At 42.5% G+C, this 19,853-nt stretch overlaps 1 protein-coding gene across 1 annotated transcript; it reads right to left on the bottom strand.

Annotated features, from left to right (window-relative positions):
* Window positions 1–9,599: 9,599 nt before the first annotated feature.
* LOC306694781 (glutathione peroxidase 7-like) lies at window positions 9,600–16,662 on the bottom strand (the record flags this gene model as incomplete). The annotated part of the gene is made up of 3 exons (XM_079157785.1): window positions 16,530–16,662; window positions 10,012–10,273; window positions 9,600–9,712 (listed from the first exon to the last, which is right to left on the bottom strand). Exons 1-3 carry the CDS (start codon window positions 16,659–16,661, stop codon window positions 9,600–9,602), a joined length of 507 nt encoding a protein of 168 aa, XP_079013911.1. The 5' UTR covers window position 16,662.
* Window positions 16,663–19,853: the final 3,191 nt, after the last annotated feature.

Genomic DNA, 19,853 nt, shown 5'->3' with positions numbered 1-19,853 from the left:
CACCCCATCAACAACAACTGAGGCTGCAACGACAACTGCAGCCCCAACGACAACTGCAGCCCCAACAACAACTGAATCTGTAACGACAACTGCAGCCCCAACAACTGAAGCTGCAACGACAACTGCAGCCCCATCGACAACTGAAGCTGCAACGACAACTGCAGCCCCAACAACTGCCGCCCAAACAACAACTGCCGCCCCATCAACAACAACTGAAACTGCAACGAAAACTGCAGCCCCAACGACAACTGCAGCCCCAACAACAACTGAAGCTGCAACGACAACGACAACCGTAGCCCCAACAACTGCAGCCCCAACAACAACTGAAATTGCAACGACAACTGCAGCCCCGACAACTGCCGCCAAAACAACAACTGCCACCCCATCAACAACAACTGAAGCTGCAACGACAACTGCAGCCCCAACGACAACTGCCGCCCCAACAACAACTGAAGCTGCAACGTCAACTGCAGCCCCAACAACAACTGGAGCTGCAACAACAACTAAAGCCCCAACGACAACTGCAGCCCCAACAACAACTGAAGCTGCAACAACAACTGCAGCCCCATTAACTGCCGCCCAAACAACAACTGCCGCCCCATCAACAACAACTGAAGCTGCAACGACAACTGCAGCCCCAACGACAACTGCAGCCCCAACAACTGAAGCTGCAACGACAACTGCAGCCCCATCGACAACTGAAGCTGCAACGACAACTGCAGCCCCAACAACAACTGGAGCTGCAACAACAACTAAAGCCCCAACGACAACTGCAGCCCCAACAACAACTGAAGCTGCAACGACAACTGCAGCCCCATTAACTGCCGCCCAAACAACAACTGCCGCCCCATCAACAACAACTGAAGCTGCAACGACAACTGCAGCCCCAACGACAACTGCAGCCCCAACAACTGAAGCTGCAACGACAACTGCAGCCCCATCGACAACTGAAGCTGCAACGACAACTGCAGCCCCAACAACTGCTGCCCAAACAACAACTGAAGCTGCAACGACAACTGTAGCCCCAACGACAACTGCAGCCCCAACAACAACTGAAGCTGCAACGACAACTGCAGCCCCAACAACTGCCACCCAAACAACAACTGCCGCCCCATCAACAACAACTGAAACTGCAACGACAACTGCAGCCCCAACGACAACTGCAGCCCCAACAACAACTGAAGCTGCAACGACAACGACAACTGCAGCCCCAACAACTGCAGCCCCAACAACAACTGAAGCTGCAACGACAACGACAACTGCAGCCCCGACAACTGCCACCCAAACAACAACTGCCACCCCATCAACAACAACTGAAGCTGCAACGACAACTGCAGCCCCAACGACAACTGCAGCCCCAACAACAACTGAAGCTGCAACGACAACTGCAGCCCCAACAACTGCCACCCAAACAACAACTGCCGCCCCATCAACAACAACTGAAGCTGCAACGACAACTGCAGCCCCAACGACAACTGCAGCCCCAACAACAACTGAAGCTGCAACGACAACTGCAGCCCCAACGACAACTGCAGCCCCAACAACAACTGAAGCTGCAACGACAACTGCAGCCCCATTAACTGCCGCCCAAACAACAACTGCCACCCCATCAACAACAACTGAGGCTGCAACGACAACTGCAGCCCCAACGACAACTGCAGCCCCAACAACAACTGAATCTGTAACGACAACTGCAGCCCCAACAACTGAAGCTGCAACGACAACTGCAGCCCCATCGACAACTGAAGCTGCAACGACAACTGCAGCCCCAACAACTGCCGCCCAAACAACAACTGCCGCCCCATCAACAACAACTGAAACTGCAACGAAAACTGCAGCCCCAACGACAACTGCAGCCCCAACAACAACTGAAGCTGCAACGACAACGACAACCGTAGCCCCAACAACTGCAGCCCCAACAACAACTGAAATTGCAACGACAACTGCAGCCCCGACAACTGCCGCCAAAACAACAACTGCCACCCCATCAACAACAACTGAAGCTGCAACGACAACTGCAGCCCCAACGACAACTGCAGCCCCAACAACAACTGAAGCTGCAACGACAACTGCAGCCACAACAACAACTGAAGCTGCAACGACAACTGCAGCCCCAACAACAACTGAAGCTGCAACGACAACTGCAGCCCCAACAATAACTGAAGCTGCAACGACAACTGCAGCCCCAACAACAACTGAAGCTGCAACGACAACTGCAGCCCCAACGACAACTGCAGCCCCAACAACAACTGAAGCTGCAACGACAACTGCAGCCCCAACAACTGCCACCCAAACAACAAATGCCGCCCCATCAACAACAACTGAAGCTGCAACGACAACTGCAGACCCAACGACAACAGCCGCCCCAACAACAACTGAAACTGCAACAACAACTGGAGCTGCAACAACAACTAAAGCCCCAACGACAACTTCAGCCCCAACAACAACTGAAGGTGCAACGACAACTGCAGCCCCTATAACTGCCGCCCAAACAACAACTGCCGCCCCATCAACAACAACTGAAGCTGCAACGACAACTGCAGCCCCAACGACAACTGCAGCCCCAACAACAACTGAATCTGTAACGACAACTGCAGCCCCAACAACAACTGTTGCCCAAACAACAACTGCTGCCCCATCAACAACAACTGAAGCTTCAACGACAACTGTAGCTCCAACGACAACTGCAGCCCCAACAACAACTGAAGCTGCAACGACAACTGCAGCCCCAACAACTGCCGCCCAAACAACAACTGCCCCCCCATCAACAACAACTGAAGCTGCAACGACAACTGCAGCCCCAACGACAACTGCAGCCCCAACAACAACTGAATCTGTAACGACAACTGCAGCCCCAACAACAACTGTTGCCCAAACAACAACTGCTGCCCCATCAACAACAACTGAAGCTGCAACGACAACTGTAGCCCCAACGACAACTGCAGCCCCAACAACAACTGAAGCTGAAACGACAACTGCCGCCCCATCAACAACAACTGAAGCTGCAACAACAACTGCAGCCCCAACAACAACTGCAGCCCCAACAACTGAAGCTGCAACGACAACTGCAGCTCCAACAACAACTGAAGCTGCAACGACAACTGCAACGACAACTGCAGCCCCAACGACAACTGCAGCACCAACAACAACTGAAATTGCAACAACTGCAGCCCCAACAACTGCCGCCCAAACAACAACTGCCACCCCATCAACAACTGAAGCTGCAACGACAACTGCAACCCCAACAACTGCAGCCCAAACAACAACTGCCGCCCCATCAACAACAACTGAAGCTGCAACGACAACTGCAGCCCCAACGACAACTGCAGCCCCAACAACAACTGAAGCTGCAACGACAACTGCAGCCCCAACAACTGCCACCCAAACAACAACTGCCGCCCCATCAACAACAACTGAAGCTGCAACGACAACTGCAGCCCCAACGACAACTGCAGCCCCAACAACAACTGAATCTGTAACGACAACTGCAGCCCCAACAACAACTGTTGCCCAAACAACAACTGCTGCCCCATCAACAACAACTGAAGCTTCAACGACAACTGTAGCTCCAACGACAACTGCAGACCCAACAACAACTGAAGCTGCAACGACAACTGCAGCCCCAACAACTGCCGCCCAAACAACAACTGCCCCCCCATCAACAACAACTGAAGCTGCAACGACAACTGCAGCCCCAACGACAACTGCAGCCCCAACAACAACTGAATCTGTAACGACAACTGCAGCCCCAACAACAACTGTTGCCCAAACAACAACTGCTGCCCCATCAACAACAACTGAAGCTGCAACGACAACTGTAGCCCCAACGACAACTGCAGCCCCAACAACAACTGAAGCTGCAACGACAACTGCCGCCCCATCAACAACAACTGAAGCTGCAACAACAACTGCAGCCCCAACAACAACTGCAGCCCCAACAACTGAAGCTGCAACGACAACTGCAGCCCCAACAACAACTGAAGCTGCAACGACAACTGCAACGACAACTGCAGCCCCAACGACAACTGCAGCACCAACAACAACTGAAATTGCAACGACAACTGCAGCCCCAACAACTGCCGCCCAAACAACAACTGCCACCCCATCAACAACTGAAGCTGCAACGACAACTGCAACCCCAACAACTGTTGCCCAAACAACAACTGCTGCCCCATCAACAACAACTGAAGCTGCAACGACAACTGCAGCCCCAACGACAACTGCAGGCCCAACAACAACTGAAGCTGCAACGACAACTGCAGCCCCAACAACTGCCACCCAAACAACAACTGCCGCCCCATCAACAACAACTGAAGCTGCAACGACAACTGCAGCCCCAACGACAACTGCAGCCCCAACAACTGAAGCTGCAACGACAACTGCAGCCCCAACAACAACTGCAGCCTCAACAACAACTGAAGCTGCAACGACAACTGCAGCCCCAACAACTGCCGCCCAAACAACTGCCGCCCAAACAACAACAACTGTTGCCCCAACAACTGCCGCCCAAACAACTGTTGCCCCAACAACAACAACTGCTGTCCTAACATCAACAACTGCCATCCAAACAACAACTGCCCTCCTGAAGACAACTTCTGCCCTGACAACAACGATTGCAATCACGGCTAATACAAATGCTGCCGCCGGGGCTGGAACTAACCCAGCAACAACTTCTGCTAGCCCAGCAACAACTTCTAGCAGTGACGCCTGCTGTTTCAGATTGAGTATGATCCATCTGCTGCTCGGACTCATTATCTTTGCTTTCTGTTAGAACAAGGGGGCTTCGACAAAGCACCTATGAAGCTACAAGAAGGACTCTGAAACAGGATTATTATCGTAAACTAAAAATGAAAATGAAATGAAAATAAGCATAATGAAATGCAAAATAAAAACGACAACCTATAAGAAAACTAAAACTAAGCTGAAACATTGCCTGGTTAAGAAACAAAAAAATAATAATAATTTGAGTTTTAGTGTTTCAGCTTCAGTATATCACTACCAAAACAGGTGACTAAAATAGTTAAAAGGATATTAAATAACAAGAACATTATTTAAATATTTAATGAGATCAAATGCCATTCATCCAAGCTATTCAGCTGAGTGTTACTGTTCGAGTCAGAATAAAATTGCAGGTGACAAGTTTTCTTGTGAGTGTGAAAGAGTACTTTAGTTGATTCTCAAATCACAAGATGAAAACACAATGTCCTTTCCAACACAGTTCTTCCATCATTTATTTTGTTTGTATTTTGCTCCATCATAAGATTCTGTAAAACTGAATATATAAAAAGTAAAGCTAAACCTTTATGAAAAACAGAAATTAAGCTAAAGCTAGAAAACTGACGATAACTAAAGTAAAATGTAATCTTAAATTCAGAACAAAAATACAAAATAAAAAACAATTAAAATGATAACCTTGATCTGCACTCTGCTATTATTGATTTGTTTTTTGCACTTTTGCAAATATATTTATATATGATATGCATATTTATTGCAGTGGTTTAATGTAATGTGACTACGGTCTGGTATATATTTAAACCTGTTTAATTAATAAAGCTTTTCTGATGTATGAGAACAGTGTATAGCTTCTGTGGTGTTTTTATCCAAAAGGCCAAGAATAATGAACTAAAGACAAATGTGAAGCCACTTTCGTGATTTGTTCAAAAAACGAATGTCGGCTTTCTGGCATGGGGAGCAAGTACGAAAAGAAGTGAAAGAGAATGGCAGGTGACTAAGACAGGTGGAAAAGTCAAAGAGCATCTGGTGGACAGGTATAGAATGTCAATGACTGCAAGGTGTTAAAGAAATGTAAGGGCCTGGGGAAGTGGGAACAGCAGAATGGAGTGGCAGAGAAGCAGAGGTAGTGACAATGTTATACCCGTCATACTGTCTTACTTGTTGAATCATTATTGTGTTCATAATAGGACAACTATTGTTTAGTGGTGGTAAGTAGGAGTGGCAATTCAGCAAAAGCAGGTGTGGCAATGTTCACACGGTCCTGGAGCAACTATACATTTTGAAGGACTCTAAAGGGTTAACATTGATTAACTGGATATCGAATCAAGATTTTTTGTTTTTAAGGTTTCAACTTGTCATGCGATTTAAGATTAAATGTAAGCCCCATTTGGGGTACAGAGCGAGATTTGTAATGGAAGAGAGCGTCGTAGAAATTAAAGTTCATAAAGAAATTAAAAAAAGAAATTAAATTTTTTTATTTTATTTTATCGAAAAAAGTCTCCTTAATGCAATCAAGTTAACCATTTTACACACTGCAAACACCATTATAAACTATTCTACTAACTAACTGAGAAGATTCGCCACAATATCATGCATTTGACGCCAGAAACGGCAAGACAACAACTCAGAGAATGCTTCGTAAATCTCGGCATTAGCGCTTCACACAGATTTCAACGGTATCGTCCAAATTACTCTCCGTCAAAGCGTTCAGGAGTTACAGCCAACAAGCCACAGAAAGCACAACTCCCACACTGCGAAATATTAGAACTGTATCATACCTTGAGTCGGTTTTGAGGGCCAAAACGGTGAAATCCGAAATTATTCCTTATTAGTAATGTGTTCTTCTGCTAAGTTGGTACTCTGGAACTTGAAATGGCGTTTCTCCGTTCATCTGAGCCAAAATGGTGGTCAGAATGCCGGCGGCGAATCATACAGGGGGCTTGGGGGCTGACTGCGGCACGGTTTTGGAGTTTTATTGGCTGATAATTCTGTCAATCGCTTCATGGAACACACAAGTGTGTTCGTATTGAGCACCTGGTTGTAACGAGTGGTCACATGACAAGATCCGCCCGGCAGAGCCTGAGCAAGGGCTCTAGACAAACAGACAGAGACGAGGAAAATGCATCCAGGAGAGATATGAGAGGTCAAAATGGGTCAAAATTATGCCAAAATTATGCCAAACAGCGCTGTCATGATAGATTGTACAATATGAGTGATAAACAAAGTGAAATATAGTGAAATATATAATTATAAAGTATATAAAAGTACAATGGAACAGCTGCAAATTCTGGTTCGAAAATGAGAATTTGGCATGTTTTTTTAGATAAACACCTATAACTGGGGTTTGCTTCACTTTATTTACACCAAATCTTTTTGTGAGGCACCTGCACCCTTTGTGCTATGAATTGGGAATGTGTTTAGGCTAGCCAGGGCCTCATTTAATAAATTACAGTGCTTTTTCTTCAAACGAACCGAGGAATTTTCCCTGTTTGCTGTGTTTGCTGTGTTCAGCTACTATTAACCAGTAACATATACACAATATTTACTCATCTCATCAAATCTCACAATCCCTAGTGTTATTCAAGCATCAACATTTTTAAAATAGACCTTGTAGTTACAGAATTGTAGTCTCTTTTGTATGGGTTACAATTTTCGAGAAGAGGCCTAAAAAAAGGCTTAGGGTCCAAAAGGTTAAACATTGAATGGGATCAAATTGACCCCAAAAGTTAACAGCAGGGATTTTTAAGCAACTTGAACTCCTCCTGTGAAGCTTTCAGAATTGGATACTGGTATATAAACAGAAAATGAATGACATGTAACACAGTTGTAATAATGAGAATTGTTGATTATATACTACACATTACTACATACTACACTTAAAATGTCTTTATATTTGCTTAAAACTTATAATGTGTAAAACAATGCATTATAGTTAAAGTCAATGATGAGTAGGGTGGGTTTATTTTAGAAACATTTTTTGTTATATTTGTTGAAATTCTCATTACATCCCCAAAAATCTGGTATGTGTGGCTGTCACAGTACTGTAATAAGCCTGTGAAAGGATTGGATTGCATACCTGCCTTGCACTCTTTGCGCATCACGGAGCCTTCCACAAGCTGCTATAGCTTCACAGCTTTCAGTACTGACAATAGCCATGTTTGTGAGAGAGAGAAGGAGGCCTAATTTTAGCGACTTTTTGAGATATTGCTGCTTGTTGCTTTCATTGTTTACCCAAGATTTAAACAGTTAATTAATGAGGCATTTTTGGTATAAAATAAAAATACATTTTACATTCTACATGTCTTGTAAACCCATGTTTAATTAATTAACGTCTCTAAAAAAATGATTGACATAATTTTTTTCGCTTCATATTTAATGACTTTTCCTAATTTAATGGGGACAACTGGGTAAACATAAAATTAACATGATAATATCTTTTCAATGTCCTGTACACATGCTGTACGCATCGGTGTTCTTTGGGGTCAATTTGACCCCAGGCTGTTTTAGCTATATAAAACATATAAGAAATATCAACATTTCACACACATTTGTTTTGGTTGTTTTGGATGATATTGAGGTCACTATAACATGAAATTTTATAATCTTCAAAAAGCTTTAGGGCCCTAACCTAACATAACCAGAACTGTAGTAGTGTGAGATCCACTGATAGTTCACACGGCATGGGGGTGGAGCAAACACTTGCACAGCAGCCTTCTAAACCACTTATCTTGGTGCTCTGTGTGCTCTCTCTTTCTGCTCTCTCTCAACTGAACATGAATTGTAAGGAAAGGTTTTCTGTCAATGAGGTGTTGTCTCATCTCTTTGACCATGAAAGTGACATAGAGGAGAATGTGTCTGAGACAGAGCATGATGTTGAGGAGGACCCTGATTATGAGGCATCCTCCTCTGATGAGAATGAGACCCTCAGAGTTGACCCTCCTGTTGTCTCTCAACCACCAGCAAACACACTACCTTCCAAAAATGGAAAGTTATTATGGTCTGTCTCCCCACTTGAATAACAGGGCAGACTTAGTGCTGCTAATGTCATCAAAATGGTTCCAGGCCCCACCAGATACGCTGTCAGCCATGTCCAAGACATGAAATCAGCATTTGAGCTCTTCATAACACCATCAATCGAAAAAGATATACTTGAGATGACGAATTTAGAGAGGAGGCGCGTGTATGGAGACAGTTGTAAAGATTTGAATGTGACCCACTTGCAAGCCTACATTGGGTTGCTCATTTTGGCAGGAGTGTACAAGTCAAAAGGCGAAGAAACAGCGAGCCTTTGGGCTGCTGACACTGGAAGGGCAGTATTTCCAGCCACCATGTCTCTAAACACATTCTATGTTTTCTCCCGAGTCATACGCTTTGATGACAGAGAAACAAGGCAGGGCCGACGAGAGCGTGACAAACTCGAAGCAATATGGGATGTAAGGGATAAGTGGGTTCAGTGATCACCCTTTCTTTACAATCCAGGCCCTCACGTGACTGTGGATGAATGTCTGGTTGCATTTCGTGGCCGCTGTTTGTTTTTCCTGGGGTCAAATTGACCCCGAACATAATACATGTTACTATTCTTTATAACAGAAATAGTTTTTCATTCCAAATGTTATAGATAATATAAATATGTACTTAGAAATAATATAAAGCCATTAAAACACCCAAAAGATATCTCTTTCCAATTTTAGATCAATCAGTGAGATTTTATGGTGATCTGCATATTTCTCCATAATCGCGTAACAGGTATTCTGGCTGTATAAGGGGTGGGTGCGGGTTGTTTTATTTAAAGGGCTATTTAGGTAGTCGACAAACAGGTTAAAGTTCTTCTTTCTTCTTTAGGATTATCTGACGCACAATTTCAACTATTTTGGGTCTGATTTCTTTGACAGAAACTTTTGGTCCACATTCAACACGTTGCCATTTACATCAACAAGATACTTCCAGAAATTCCAGTCAGGCTCATTTCCAGAAGACTCTGCAGAGAATGAGGGAAGGAAAACGAGTTAATATGTATCAGTTATTGCCATCTTCCTTTGTTCTTTTATTTAATTTCTGCCATCTTTTAAGTATTCTGCCCTACATGTTTACCTTTATTTTAATGTCTTCCTATCCTTCTCCTCTCTTCCCATGATTTCAGTATCGTATATGCTTACTGTACTGTCCATGTTTTGTTATTTGTTTAGAAACCTGGTTGTCTCGGGCTCATTTGCTTAATAAAGAAAACATCTTCAAATGATGCAAGAACAAACTCACACCAACACCATCACATCTCACTCACAAGGTACTTGTAGACATTGTTGGCTCCGGTTCCGACGACAGCGATTTTACTGAACAGGGGGAAGGAGACTCCGTAAACTCTGCGCACAAAACTGTCGATCTCCTTGTCGCTGCCGGGCTCCTGCTGCCCAAACTGGTTGCAGGGGAAGGCCAGCACATTGAAGTGATACGGCCCAAAGTCCCGCTGGAGCTGCTGCAGGTCTTCGTAGTGCTCTTCAGTGAAGCCACATTCACTGGCTACATTCACCACCAGGGACACCTAAAGCCAAAGGAACACACTGTGAAGACACTACAGCAACAGCCCTGACAGTCACAAAACAACAATTAACAGCAACTGAGGAATTGTAAACAGCTGTTCACGTACCTGATTGAGCATAGATGTACTGAACATGCTCTGTGCTCATCATCTGTTAGTTTTGTTAGCTTGTGTTCATCTCAGAAAGGATTATATGTGAAAGGAAGGACACAATGTGTTTTCTAGTTTCATACCAGGGTTGATCTTAGTTTAACAATAAGTACACAATTGATAATTTCATTTTAATTTGTATTACTATTAGGAACTTTTACTATATGACATACTATTCATCCACGATATATTTACATAGCAAAATAGTTTTTTGCTTCTATATTAATGCTCTGAATATCAAATTTAGCAACTTCAACAAGCCAAAAGAAAACTCTAACCTCTGAACCCTTTATTTTATTTATTGGTTTATTTGATAACGGACAGTGCACATTAATCAAAACATTTCTGTAAATGTGCCAGAGTTAGCCAAAAGGCTATTTTTCATCTGTAGTCCCAAGAGGCAGATGTTACAAAATAAACCTAAAAACAGAATATAAGATTAAATTTAAAATGTTATACAACATCGACGCTTTACAATGCGTGCACAAACAATGAAAAAAAGTGAGAATATTAATATACGTAGTATCATCACTCAGGAGACTCATATACATTGTCAAGTACTCACAAGAAATGCAACACGGAGCTCTCAAAGTCAACACACACAAAGCAAATAAACTAAGGGATAACTATGTTAAACAGAAACATGCACTAAAGACAATATTATGCTGCAATTGTTAGCCACTAAAAAACATCCATGTCAGAGGCACAAAACATAAAAGCATGCAGAGTATGTGAAATACATAAATCAGTCAGACACAGCTAAACAACAATAAAAGACATGCATGCAGGTAGATGAGGGTCGACCGGCAATTTCAAGACAGACAGACAGGTGACGACAGACAGATCGAGGCAAAGTTCAACACAGACAGAGGTGCAGTTACATTCTAGTGCTGACAGAGCTGGGTACTAACTAACCATTTCTTTAATTGAGCTTTAAATGAACTGTATGTTTGTAGTTCTCTAATGGTCACTGGGATGGAGTTCCACTGTAGTGCAGCTTGTACTGAAAATGCAGACTGACTGAAAGCACTTTTCCTGAGTGGGATAATGCAATCCCCTCTTGCTGCACCTCTTGTGAGCCGATATCCAGTTGTTCAATCAACAAAGGTTGATTGTTTCATGGCTGTTTCACCTCAGGGCGTGGTTGTTTGGTTGCACATGTAACCACACCCTACAGTGATGTCACAGTGTACTGGCACACAATAATGCATGACAATAAATACCTGAACGAGTACTAACATTCCATACATTGTTTGTGTTACTTAATATCCATAACTGACTCTACTTAATGTAACAGCTCGTTTTGCGTTCACTTCCTGTAGAAGCACCTCCATTTCAGAACTATTTTTATAACTACTATTACAATGGGATTCATTATGTAATAATGTATTATTAACAATGTAATAATAATAATTTTATATTACCAGAAAATTCAGCTGTTTAAGAACTCGTCATGAATCAAACGTAGACTTCTAATAAACTTTCTCAAGAATAATTCAAGAAAAAAAAGTAGATATTGGTGAATGAACAATTTTTCAGGACTGTTACTTGTCATGGAGTATTGTTATATTGCTGTACTGGTAATTTTACTTCGGTAGAGGATCTGAATACTTCTTTCACTGAATAAGAGTTCCATGTCTGACGAGATCAATGCCTTTGTTGTTTACCTTTTCATGCTAAGTGTAAGTGACGTGGTCATGGGTGGACCTGCACAGATACACGTCATGGAAAAGGTTGAGTATGTTCGTGCAGGTTAATACATGTTAAAGCCTCATGCTTCAGGTCACAGTCAATCAGGCAGTTTCTCATCACTGGATAAGTCAGCTCATGCGTTCTATTTGTTCCCATCATCTAGTGCTGCCATCTAGTGTCACAATCAAGCAATTCAAGTGTGATGCATCTGAAAACCTCATGGGGCTATGTGCATTATAGAGTAGACCAGGGGTGGCCAACCAGTCAGAGACCAAGAGCCACATTTTTTACTGTGTTACCGCAAAGAGCCACATCATACACATGGGCACACATGAACATCACCCTATCCCTTCCTCACACACACACATACCTTTGCTCAGCCAGATTTATTGTAAATGTCACACACCAACATGATAATGACAGAAATTGACTCCTAAGACCACAGGCCAGTCATTTTCAACAATGAACATTGTGTGCACTGTCTCACACAGACAAACTCTCAGTTCAACCAAGTCCACAAACAAAAATATAATAATTTACAATAGTGTTTTTCTTTTACTATGCATGTTACTTAGTGGGACTTCTGGCATTCCTTGCCTTGAACAATCCTCTTCAAATCTGGCTTGTATTCCGTTGTTGCCACTCAAAGCAATTCTTTCACATGGGTGTCAGTCAGAACAGATCGATGCTTTGATTTCACGTGTTTCAGGGTAGAAAACACAGACTCGCAGACGTATGTTGACCCAAACATTGACAGTATCTTAAGCGCAGCCCGTTTGACATTGGGGTATTTTTTCATTGGCACACTGTTCCAGAACTCAATGGTCCCTTCCCTTAAAGCAGGTTTGAGTTGGTCCTCCTCACAAAGATCGATCATCTCCAACTCAGCCGCATCCTCATCTGTGACTAGCGGGGCTTTCAAACAGTCCGTCTCGGCGTTAAATGGGTCGACGAGGATCTGTGGCCGCACATGCGCGTTTGACGAAAATACCGTATTTAACTCAAGCGAAGCGAACACGCACATTAAAAAAACACAAATACAAACTTCGATATGAACATAAGAGCCGCATGAAACCGGGCAAAGAGCCGCATGCGGCTCGGGAGCCACGGGTTGGCCACCCCTGAAATAGATTATCTGAAATGACCTCTCATCTTGTGAGGAAAGAGCCTGGAAGACTTTCAAATCAGTGAGTACAAAATATAAAATAAATACCCACAATTATATATCAAATTTTTGTCGTTTTCATGGTAACATGATATGTTGCAGCAAAGTGCTGTCCCATTCGTATTTACACCATTTCAAGCCCTCACAGTCTCTCACACTCAACCACTTACCAGGTGACGTCAGTAAGTCCTTGAGGGTTCAGGGTTTGAGGGTTTAGGGATGACATTGGGATTGGCCTCTTTGCCTTTTGACAGATTTAGGTCATTGTGTTTCTTATCTTGTTTGTGTTGCTTAGATTACTGTGTCATTTTTATAACGTGGTGTGTATGCTCAATAATCGCAGAGATTAACGATCGAGATCGTTAATGTTGTGTAGAAATGACTGTGTATTTCATACTGCTGCAATCGCGCTGAGATGATTCACCGCTGGTGAGACCGGAAGTTGTTTCTCATCAGTTCAAAGGCCAGAACCGCGGCTCAGCGACTCAAAGATCGTCAGCCGTGTTTCTGTAGATGAGAGAGCAATCTTCCGTACTCCACTGTGGCGGGGAGATTCTTATTTTGTTTTTGGAGGATTTATTCTGTTTTGTGTGCTTTCTCTCTTCTTTTACTAACCCACACACACATATAGCGTGAAGCTAATGTAGTTCCGGATGAGCTAACTGCTTCAGACACACGCAGATAACGCAATCTTTCTATTGTCTATCGCCAATGTTAGAGTCCCGCGCCATTTTGTAGTCTCGCGAGCGCGGTCATGTGCAAAGTCTATTTTTCTATCTTCAACGTGCAGCCTCACGTGACGTAGCTACGTTTAGATTCCATCACACGTTGTCTGGGCGGTGCTCTCGCCTCCCCCCCCCCCCCCCCCCCCCACACACACACACACACACATGCACGCACACACACACACACACACACACACACACACACACACACAATCTCCCTCTTACCACAGTTTGTTGATTTTAGATAGCATGTTCATGAATGTATAGTTTTGTTGTTAGTTTTAGATATTAGTTGACTGCATCATTATTATTTATACTTTATAAATTAAAATTAGTTATACTTTAAAGAGCAACTGTGTATTGTGATTATAGCTGGATATGTGGCCTGTGCTCCTACTCAACACCTTCACTTTTCACTCTGAATGTGGAATAGTACTTTGACTGTTGACATTGAGAGTGAATACTAATTATGAGACTTAATTCATAGTTTGGTTATTGATCCCTGTTCGCAGGGTGGTACCCCCTTATTATTAATAATCGTTGATAATTTTACTGATATTCATAATTTGATTGATGTCAATAATTTCGTTTTTATATATGCTGATAACTCAAACGCGCTCCTTTTCGTTCCCAACAACTATTTCACAAAAACAATCACTGCAGGCTGTGAATAGGAATGAACGTTGTGTGCATTTTATTATTTACGACAAGAAGCCTGTCACTCCAATAAGTCCTGACGCAGCACCCAGTGTATCAGAGTGAATGGCAGCTTCCTCTATGGCAGGGGTGGCCAACCAGTCAGAGACCAAGAGCCACATTTTTTACTGTGTTACTGCAAAGAGCCACATCATACACATGGGCACACATGAACATCACCCTATCCCTTCCTCACACACACACATACCTTTGCTCAGCCAGATTTATTGTAAATGTCACACACCAACATGATAATGACAGAAATGGACTCCTAAGACCACAGGCCAGTCATTTTCAACAATGAACATTGTGTGCACTGTCTCACACAGACAAACTCTCAGTTCAACCAAGTCCACAAACAAAAATATAATAATTTACAATAGTGTTTTTCTTTTACTATGCATGTTACTTAGTGGGACTTCTGGCATTCCTTGCCTTGAACAATCCTCTTCAAATCTGGCTTGTATTCCGTTGTTGCCACTCGAAGCAATTCTTTCACATGGGTGTCAGTCAGAACAGATCGATGCTTTGATTTCACGTGTTTCAGGGTAGAAAACACAGACTCGCAGACATACGTTGACCCAAACATTGACAGTATCTTAAGCGCAGCCCGTTTGACATTGGGGTATTTTTTCATTGGCACACTTTTCCAGAACTCAATGGTCCCGTCCCTTAAAGCAGGTTTGAGTTGGTCCTCCTCACAAAGATCGATCATCTCCAACTCAGCCGCATCCTCATCTGTGACTAGCGGGGCTTTCAAACAGTCCGTCTCGGCGTTAAATGGGTCGACGAGGAACGTAATCTGTGGCCGCACATGCGCGTTTGACGAAAATACCGTATTTAACTCAAGCGAAGCGAACACGCACATTAAAAAAACACAAATACAAACTTCGATATGAACGTAAGAGCCGCATGAAACCGGGCAAAGAGCCGCATGCGGCTCGGGAGCCGCGGGTTGGCCACCCCTGGAGTAGACCCTATATACAAACCCAATCCTTCACAACGGCAACCTTCTTAAAACAGCAACGGTGCATTATATATACATTATATATGTATTTGAAACACTGTACAGTGATAACTAGGTATGCTAATAACATGGAATCTTCTGTGAAAGAGACCTTCACTAGGGACATTGTGGAGGATACATACTTTATATTTGTTTTACTGTGTTTAAGGGAGCATCCTTTAACGTTCTGTTTAAGCGAACAATTTAAAGATTATATTAAAAATAAAAAAATAGAATGTATTGAATTTTCCTACTACAGTGATACAAATACTATGCGGCCGATACATTATTCTGTTCTACTGTCGCTGTCATGTGGTGTCTTTTGATATGAACTGTGTTGAACAAAGCCTGATTGACTAATTGCAATAAACAACAAATAAAGCAATTATTAAGAACAAACCTACAAATAAAATGCCTTATGTTCAGTCTCATTTATTAACCCAGACAAACTTAAATAAAATCTGAAGTGCATATAGGTTACATTGTATCAACTCATTATAGACGGATAAAGGCGAATCTAGTCTACCTGCTTTGAATGAAAACTCTATGAAGCTCCTGCAGCTGCAGGGGCTCTGCAGGCCTCTTGCCACGTAGGCTAGCGGGGCTACATGATGGGACATCCCGAGCAGGCTAGAGCAGTCAAACTGATCCGCTGCACTACTGTGTTAGTTACGTATACTAACACAATGCTAACTGGGAGAAATTAGAAATAAACATTTCCATGCAAAATTCATTCATGCCACCGGTTGACATGCAGAGAGACCGGTTACAGTGTGACTCTAGCATCACCGATATACTGTATGTGTAATGTTACCTCAAAGTTACCGAACCCCGGTATTTTTCCAGGGACACTAACTTCCCCCTGATGTTCACAACTTTAAAAGTATAAAAGTCTTTCTGTTTGGTCTCAATGAGGCTGAATAGAGTCAGCAACACAGTGAGGGCTCCTGGAAGCATCTTTACAGTCAAACTGCCAACGCAACAGAGAGGAAACTTCTTTATTAAAGTCCTATACGGCTCTTCTTGGTTTAGGCTGTGAAGCTACAGATGGGGAGGACAACAGTTCCTGGATCTTCTGGACATAAATTACAAAATAAAAGCTGTATTGACGAATTTGTGTTGCATTCATAGTTTGCAGTCTGGTTGTAGTGTCAAAACTTAAAATAATGATTTTTTTGTTGTTGTCATAATAAGCAAAAAATGTAAATTATGCTGTTTTATGTCATGCTTTATGTATACCACAATTTAGAATGTGTCTACACTGATGTAGCCTCACAATGAACATGTAATCTGATTGAACTTTGAAAAGTAAACCACAACTACACATTTCCAAAATGTGACATGTTGAATCGAAAATCATAAGACGGTAAGGTGAGATTTAGACTAAACTCAAGTGCTGCAAATAAAGTATGCACTACACATTGGGTTTTGGGATTTTTATGTCTTGTTTCTTGCGTTGTGATTTTGTTAAAATTATAAGACAAAATTAATTTGATCTCATCTCATAATTCCGATTTACTATCTCAATTGTAGATTTGTCTATTTGTCAGGGATAATGATCCCAGTAAAACCGTGAACCAGAGTTATGCTTATATTTTTAAGACATGTTGAATAGAGAAGAACTGGAACTGGAGCAACAACTTTTCTGCTCTCATTCTCAGCCCACTAGACAGGCTAAAGACATGCACAACATGGCCTACTTTTTTTCTGAAGGAAAACAAATGAACACAAGCCATAAATACAGAACAAGATCTAAACTCTCTGCATATTAATTACAGACTTGTTCGTCCGTAAGAGCGGTGTTCACAAACTGGGTCTCACTTGTGTTGGAATTTATGCTCGGTCACATTCGTAAACCAGGGAATAACTAGACTTGAGACTGCAGGGATATTTCTGATTATATCCTGTGCTCTGAAATTTGGTTTTGGTTTGAATGGCATGCACTGTATGCCAAAACAAATGGTTACAAAAAAAACAAAAAACCTTAAGAGGGCTCATACATTTTTTTAATGTATTACACTATCGAGTATGCCGATTATTATTTTCTTTATGTCTATATATGTCAAAAAAGAGTATCTAAATGGGTGAACGTTTTACAACTAGCTGTGTCTATCTGTAAGTACAGAATAAAAGGACTAGCATTGTTTGACAGATAAATCAACATCATGGAAATGGAAAGGGTGAAAGATACAATAACTTTTCCAATCATTCAAGTTTACATGATATCTTTGGAGTAGGTAATGATTTAACGTGTTTCTGAAGAGAACAGAGATGACATCTCTGATCAAAGACATTCTGAGTGGCCTTGATTTCCCCTTTGGAGTAACATTCACACTATATGTATGAACAGCCCCCACCTCCTTGTCCCTTACCACTGACCAGGTGAGGAAAGAACTGAGAAGGATCAAGGTGAGAAAGGCCACGGGTCCAGATGGCATCAGCTCAAGGCTCCTTAGGTCCAGCGCAGACCAAGTATGCGGGATAGTGGAGCACATCTTCAACTTGACCTTGAAGGTGGGGAGAGTACCACAGCTGTGGAAAACATCCTGCGTGGTACCAGTCCCAAAGACCCCGCGACCCAAGGATTTCATCAGCTTCAGGCTGTTGGCTTTAACATCCCACCTGATGAAGATGCTAGAGAGGCTTGTACGTCTCCGCCCCCTGGTGATCGCATCTTTGGACCCACTTCAGTTCACCTACCAATCTGGCATCGGGGTGGATGACGTTGTCATCTACCTGCTACACAGATGCCTTTCTCACCTGGAAAAGGCTGGAAGCACTGTGAGAGTCATGTTTTTTGATTTCTCCAATGCCTTCAACACCATCCAGCCTTTGCTTCTGAGGGACAAGCTGGAGCAGACCGGGGTGGACCACCACCTCACTGCATGGATCTTGGACTACCTCACCAACCGTCCACAGTATGTGAGGATACGGGAGTGTGAGTCCGACCTGGTGTCCTGCAGTACGGGGGCCCCACAAGGAACCGTGGAGGTGGTGGGAGACAGGATGATGATCACTAAGCTATCATCCCTGATGGACTGTACCTCCCACCCCATGCGGGACGCCCTGGCAGCTCTGTGCAGCTCCTTCAGCAACCGGCTGATTCATCATTCATCATTATTTTATATCTCTCTGTAAATTTGAATATGTTTCTACTTGCACTGATTGTTGTTGATTGTTAAATGTTATGCACCTCCCGTCATGTCAAATTCCTTGTATGTTCAACATACCATGGCAATAAAGGGTTCTGATTCTGATTCTGAACATTTAACTGTATGTTGCCCTTACTATGAAATACTGTAAGATACTGTTTTAAATCCACCGTAAATTTACAGCAATTCATTACAGTGCAGGAAAGAGCGAAGAGAGAGGGGATGACATCCATAATATTATTGATATACCCAGCCCAAATAATTAGATAGCTGACCATATCAATAAGTTTGCATTCAAGATTAGCATAGAAAATAAGAGCATCACTTTTTGGGGCATATGTATCTTCCAATATTAATATTCCCATGGACTTCAGACAGAATAATAAGAATCCTCCCGTCAACATCTTTTATCACTTTTAGAGATTTAAAACAAACAGTAGCGAGCAAGTTGCATGTGTTGTTAGGATGAAACCTTAAGATACATGAACAGGGAAATAAAAAGAAAAAAACAAAACCCTGAACACAGCGCAATTACATAATCTTCAAGCCCATGAACTGTCAAGGTTGTATTTGTATTTGTATTTGAATAATTTCGGTTTTATAATAACAGAAACACTTGTAAGATTTGTTCAGATGGGTAAATATTGTGTATATGTTACTGGTTAATAGTAAATGAAGATGGCACACAGCTCAAATGAAGACGTGTTGGCTTGTATCTCTGTAATGCTTTCACGGAGAGAAATAATGAAGATATCTCTGGATTCGTGGTCGAATTCTCTTACTGTTAGATGTATTGGGCGGCCATGCGAGTTGTTAGCACTTTGTGTGTAGCCTTCTCCAGAGTGCCAACTCATGGCCAAAAATACGTGATATTGTGTACAATCTTCTTAGTTAGTTAGTATAATGGTGTATAATTGTGTTTGCAGTGTGTAAAATGGTTTACATGATTAAGTTGCTCAGAATTTCTTTGTTAATTTGGTATATAGCATGTATGGAG

The sequence above is a fragment of the Pholis gunnellus genome, assembly GCF_910591455.1.
Source record: "Pholis gunnellus genome assembly, chromosome: 4".
In the NCBI taxonomy this organism is placed as follows: Eukaryota; Metazoa; Chordata; class Actinopteri; order Perciformes; family Pholidae; genus Pholis; species Pholis gunnellus.
The sequence above is the reverse complement of the archived record's forward strand: the minus strand, read 5'-3'. Positions and strand labels throughout refer to the sequence as shown.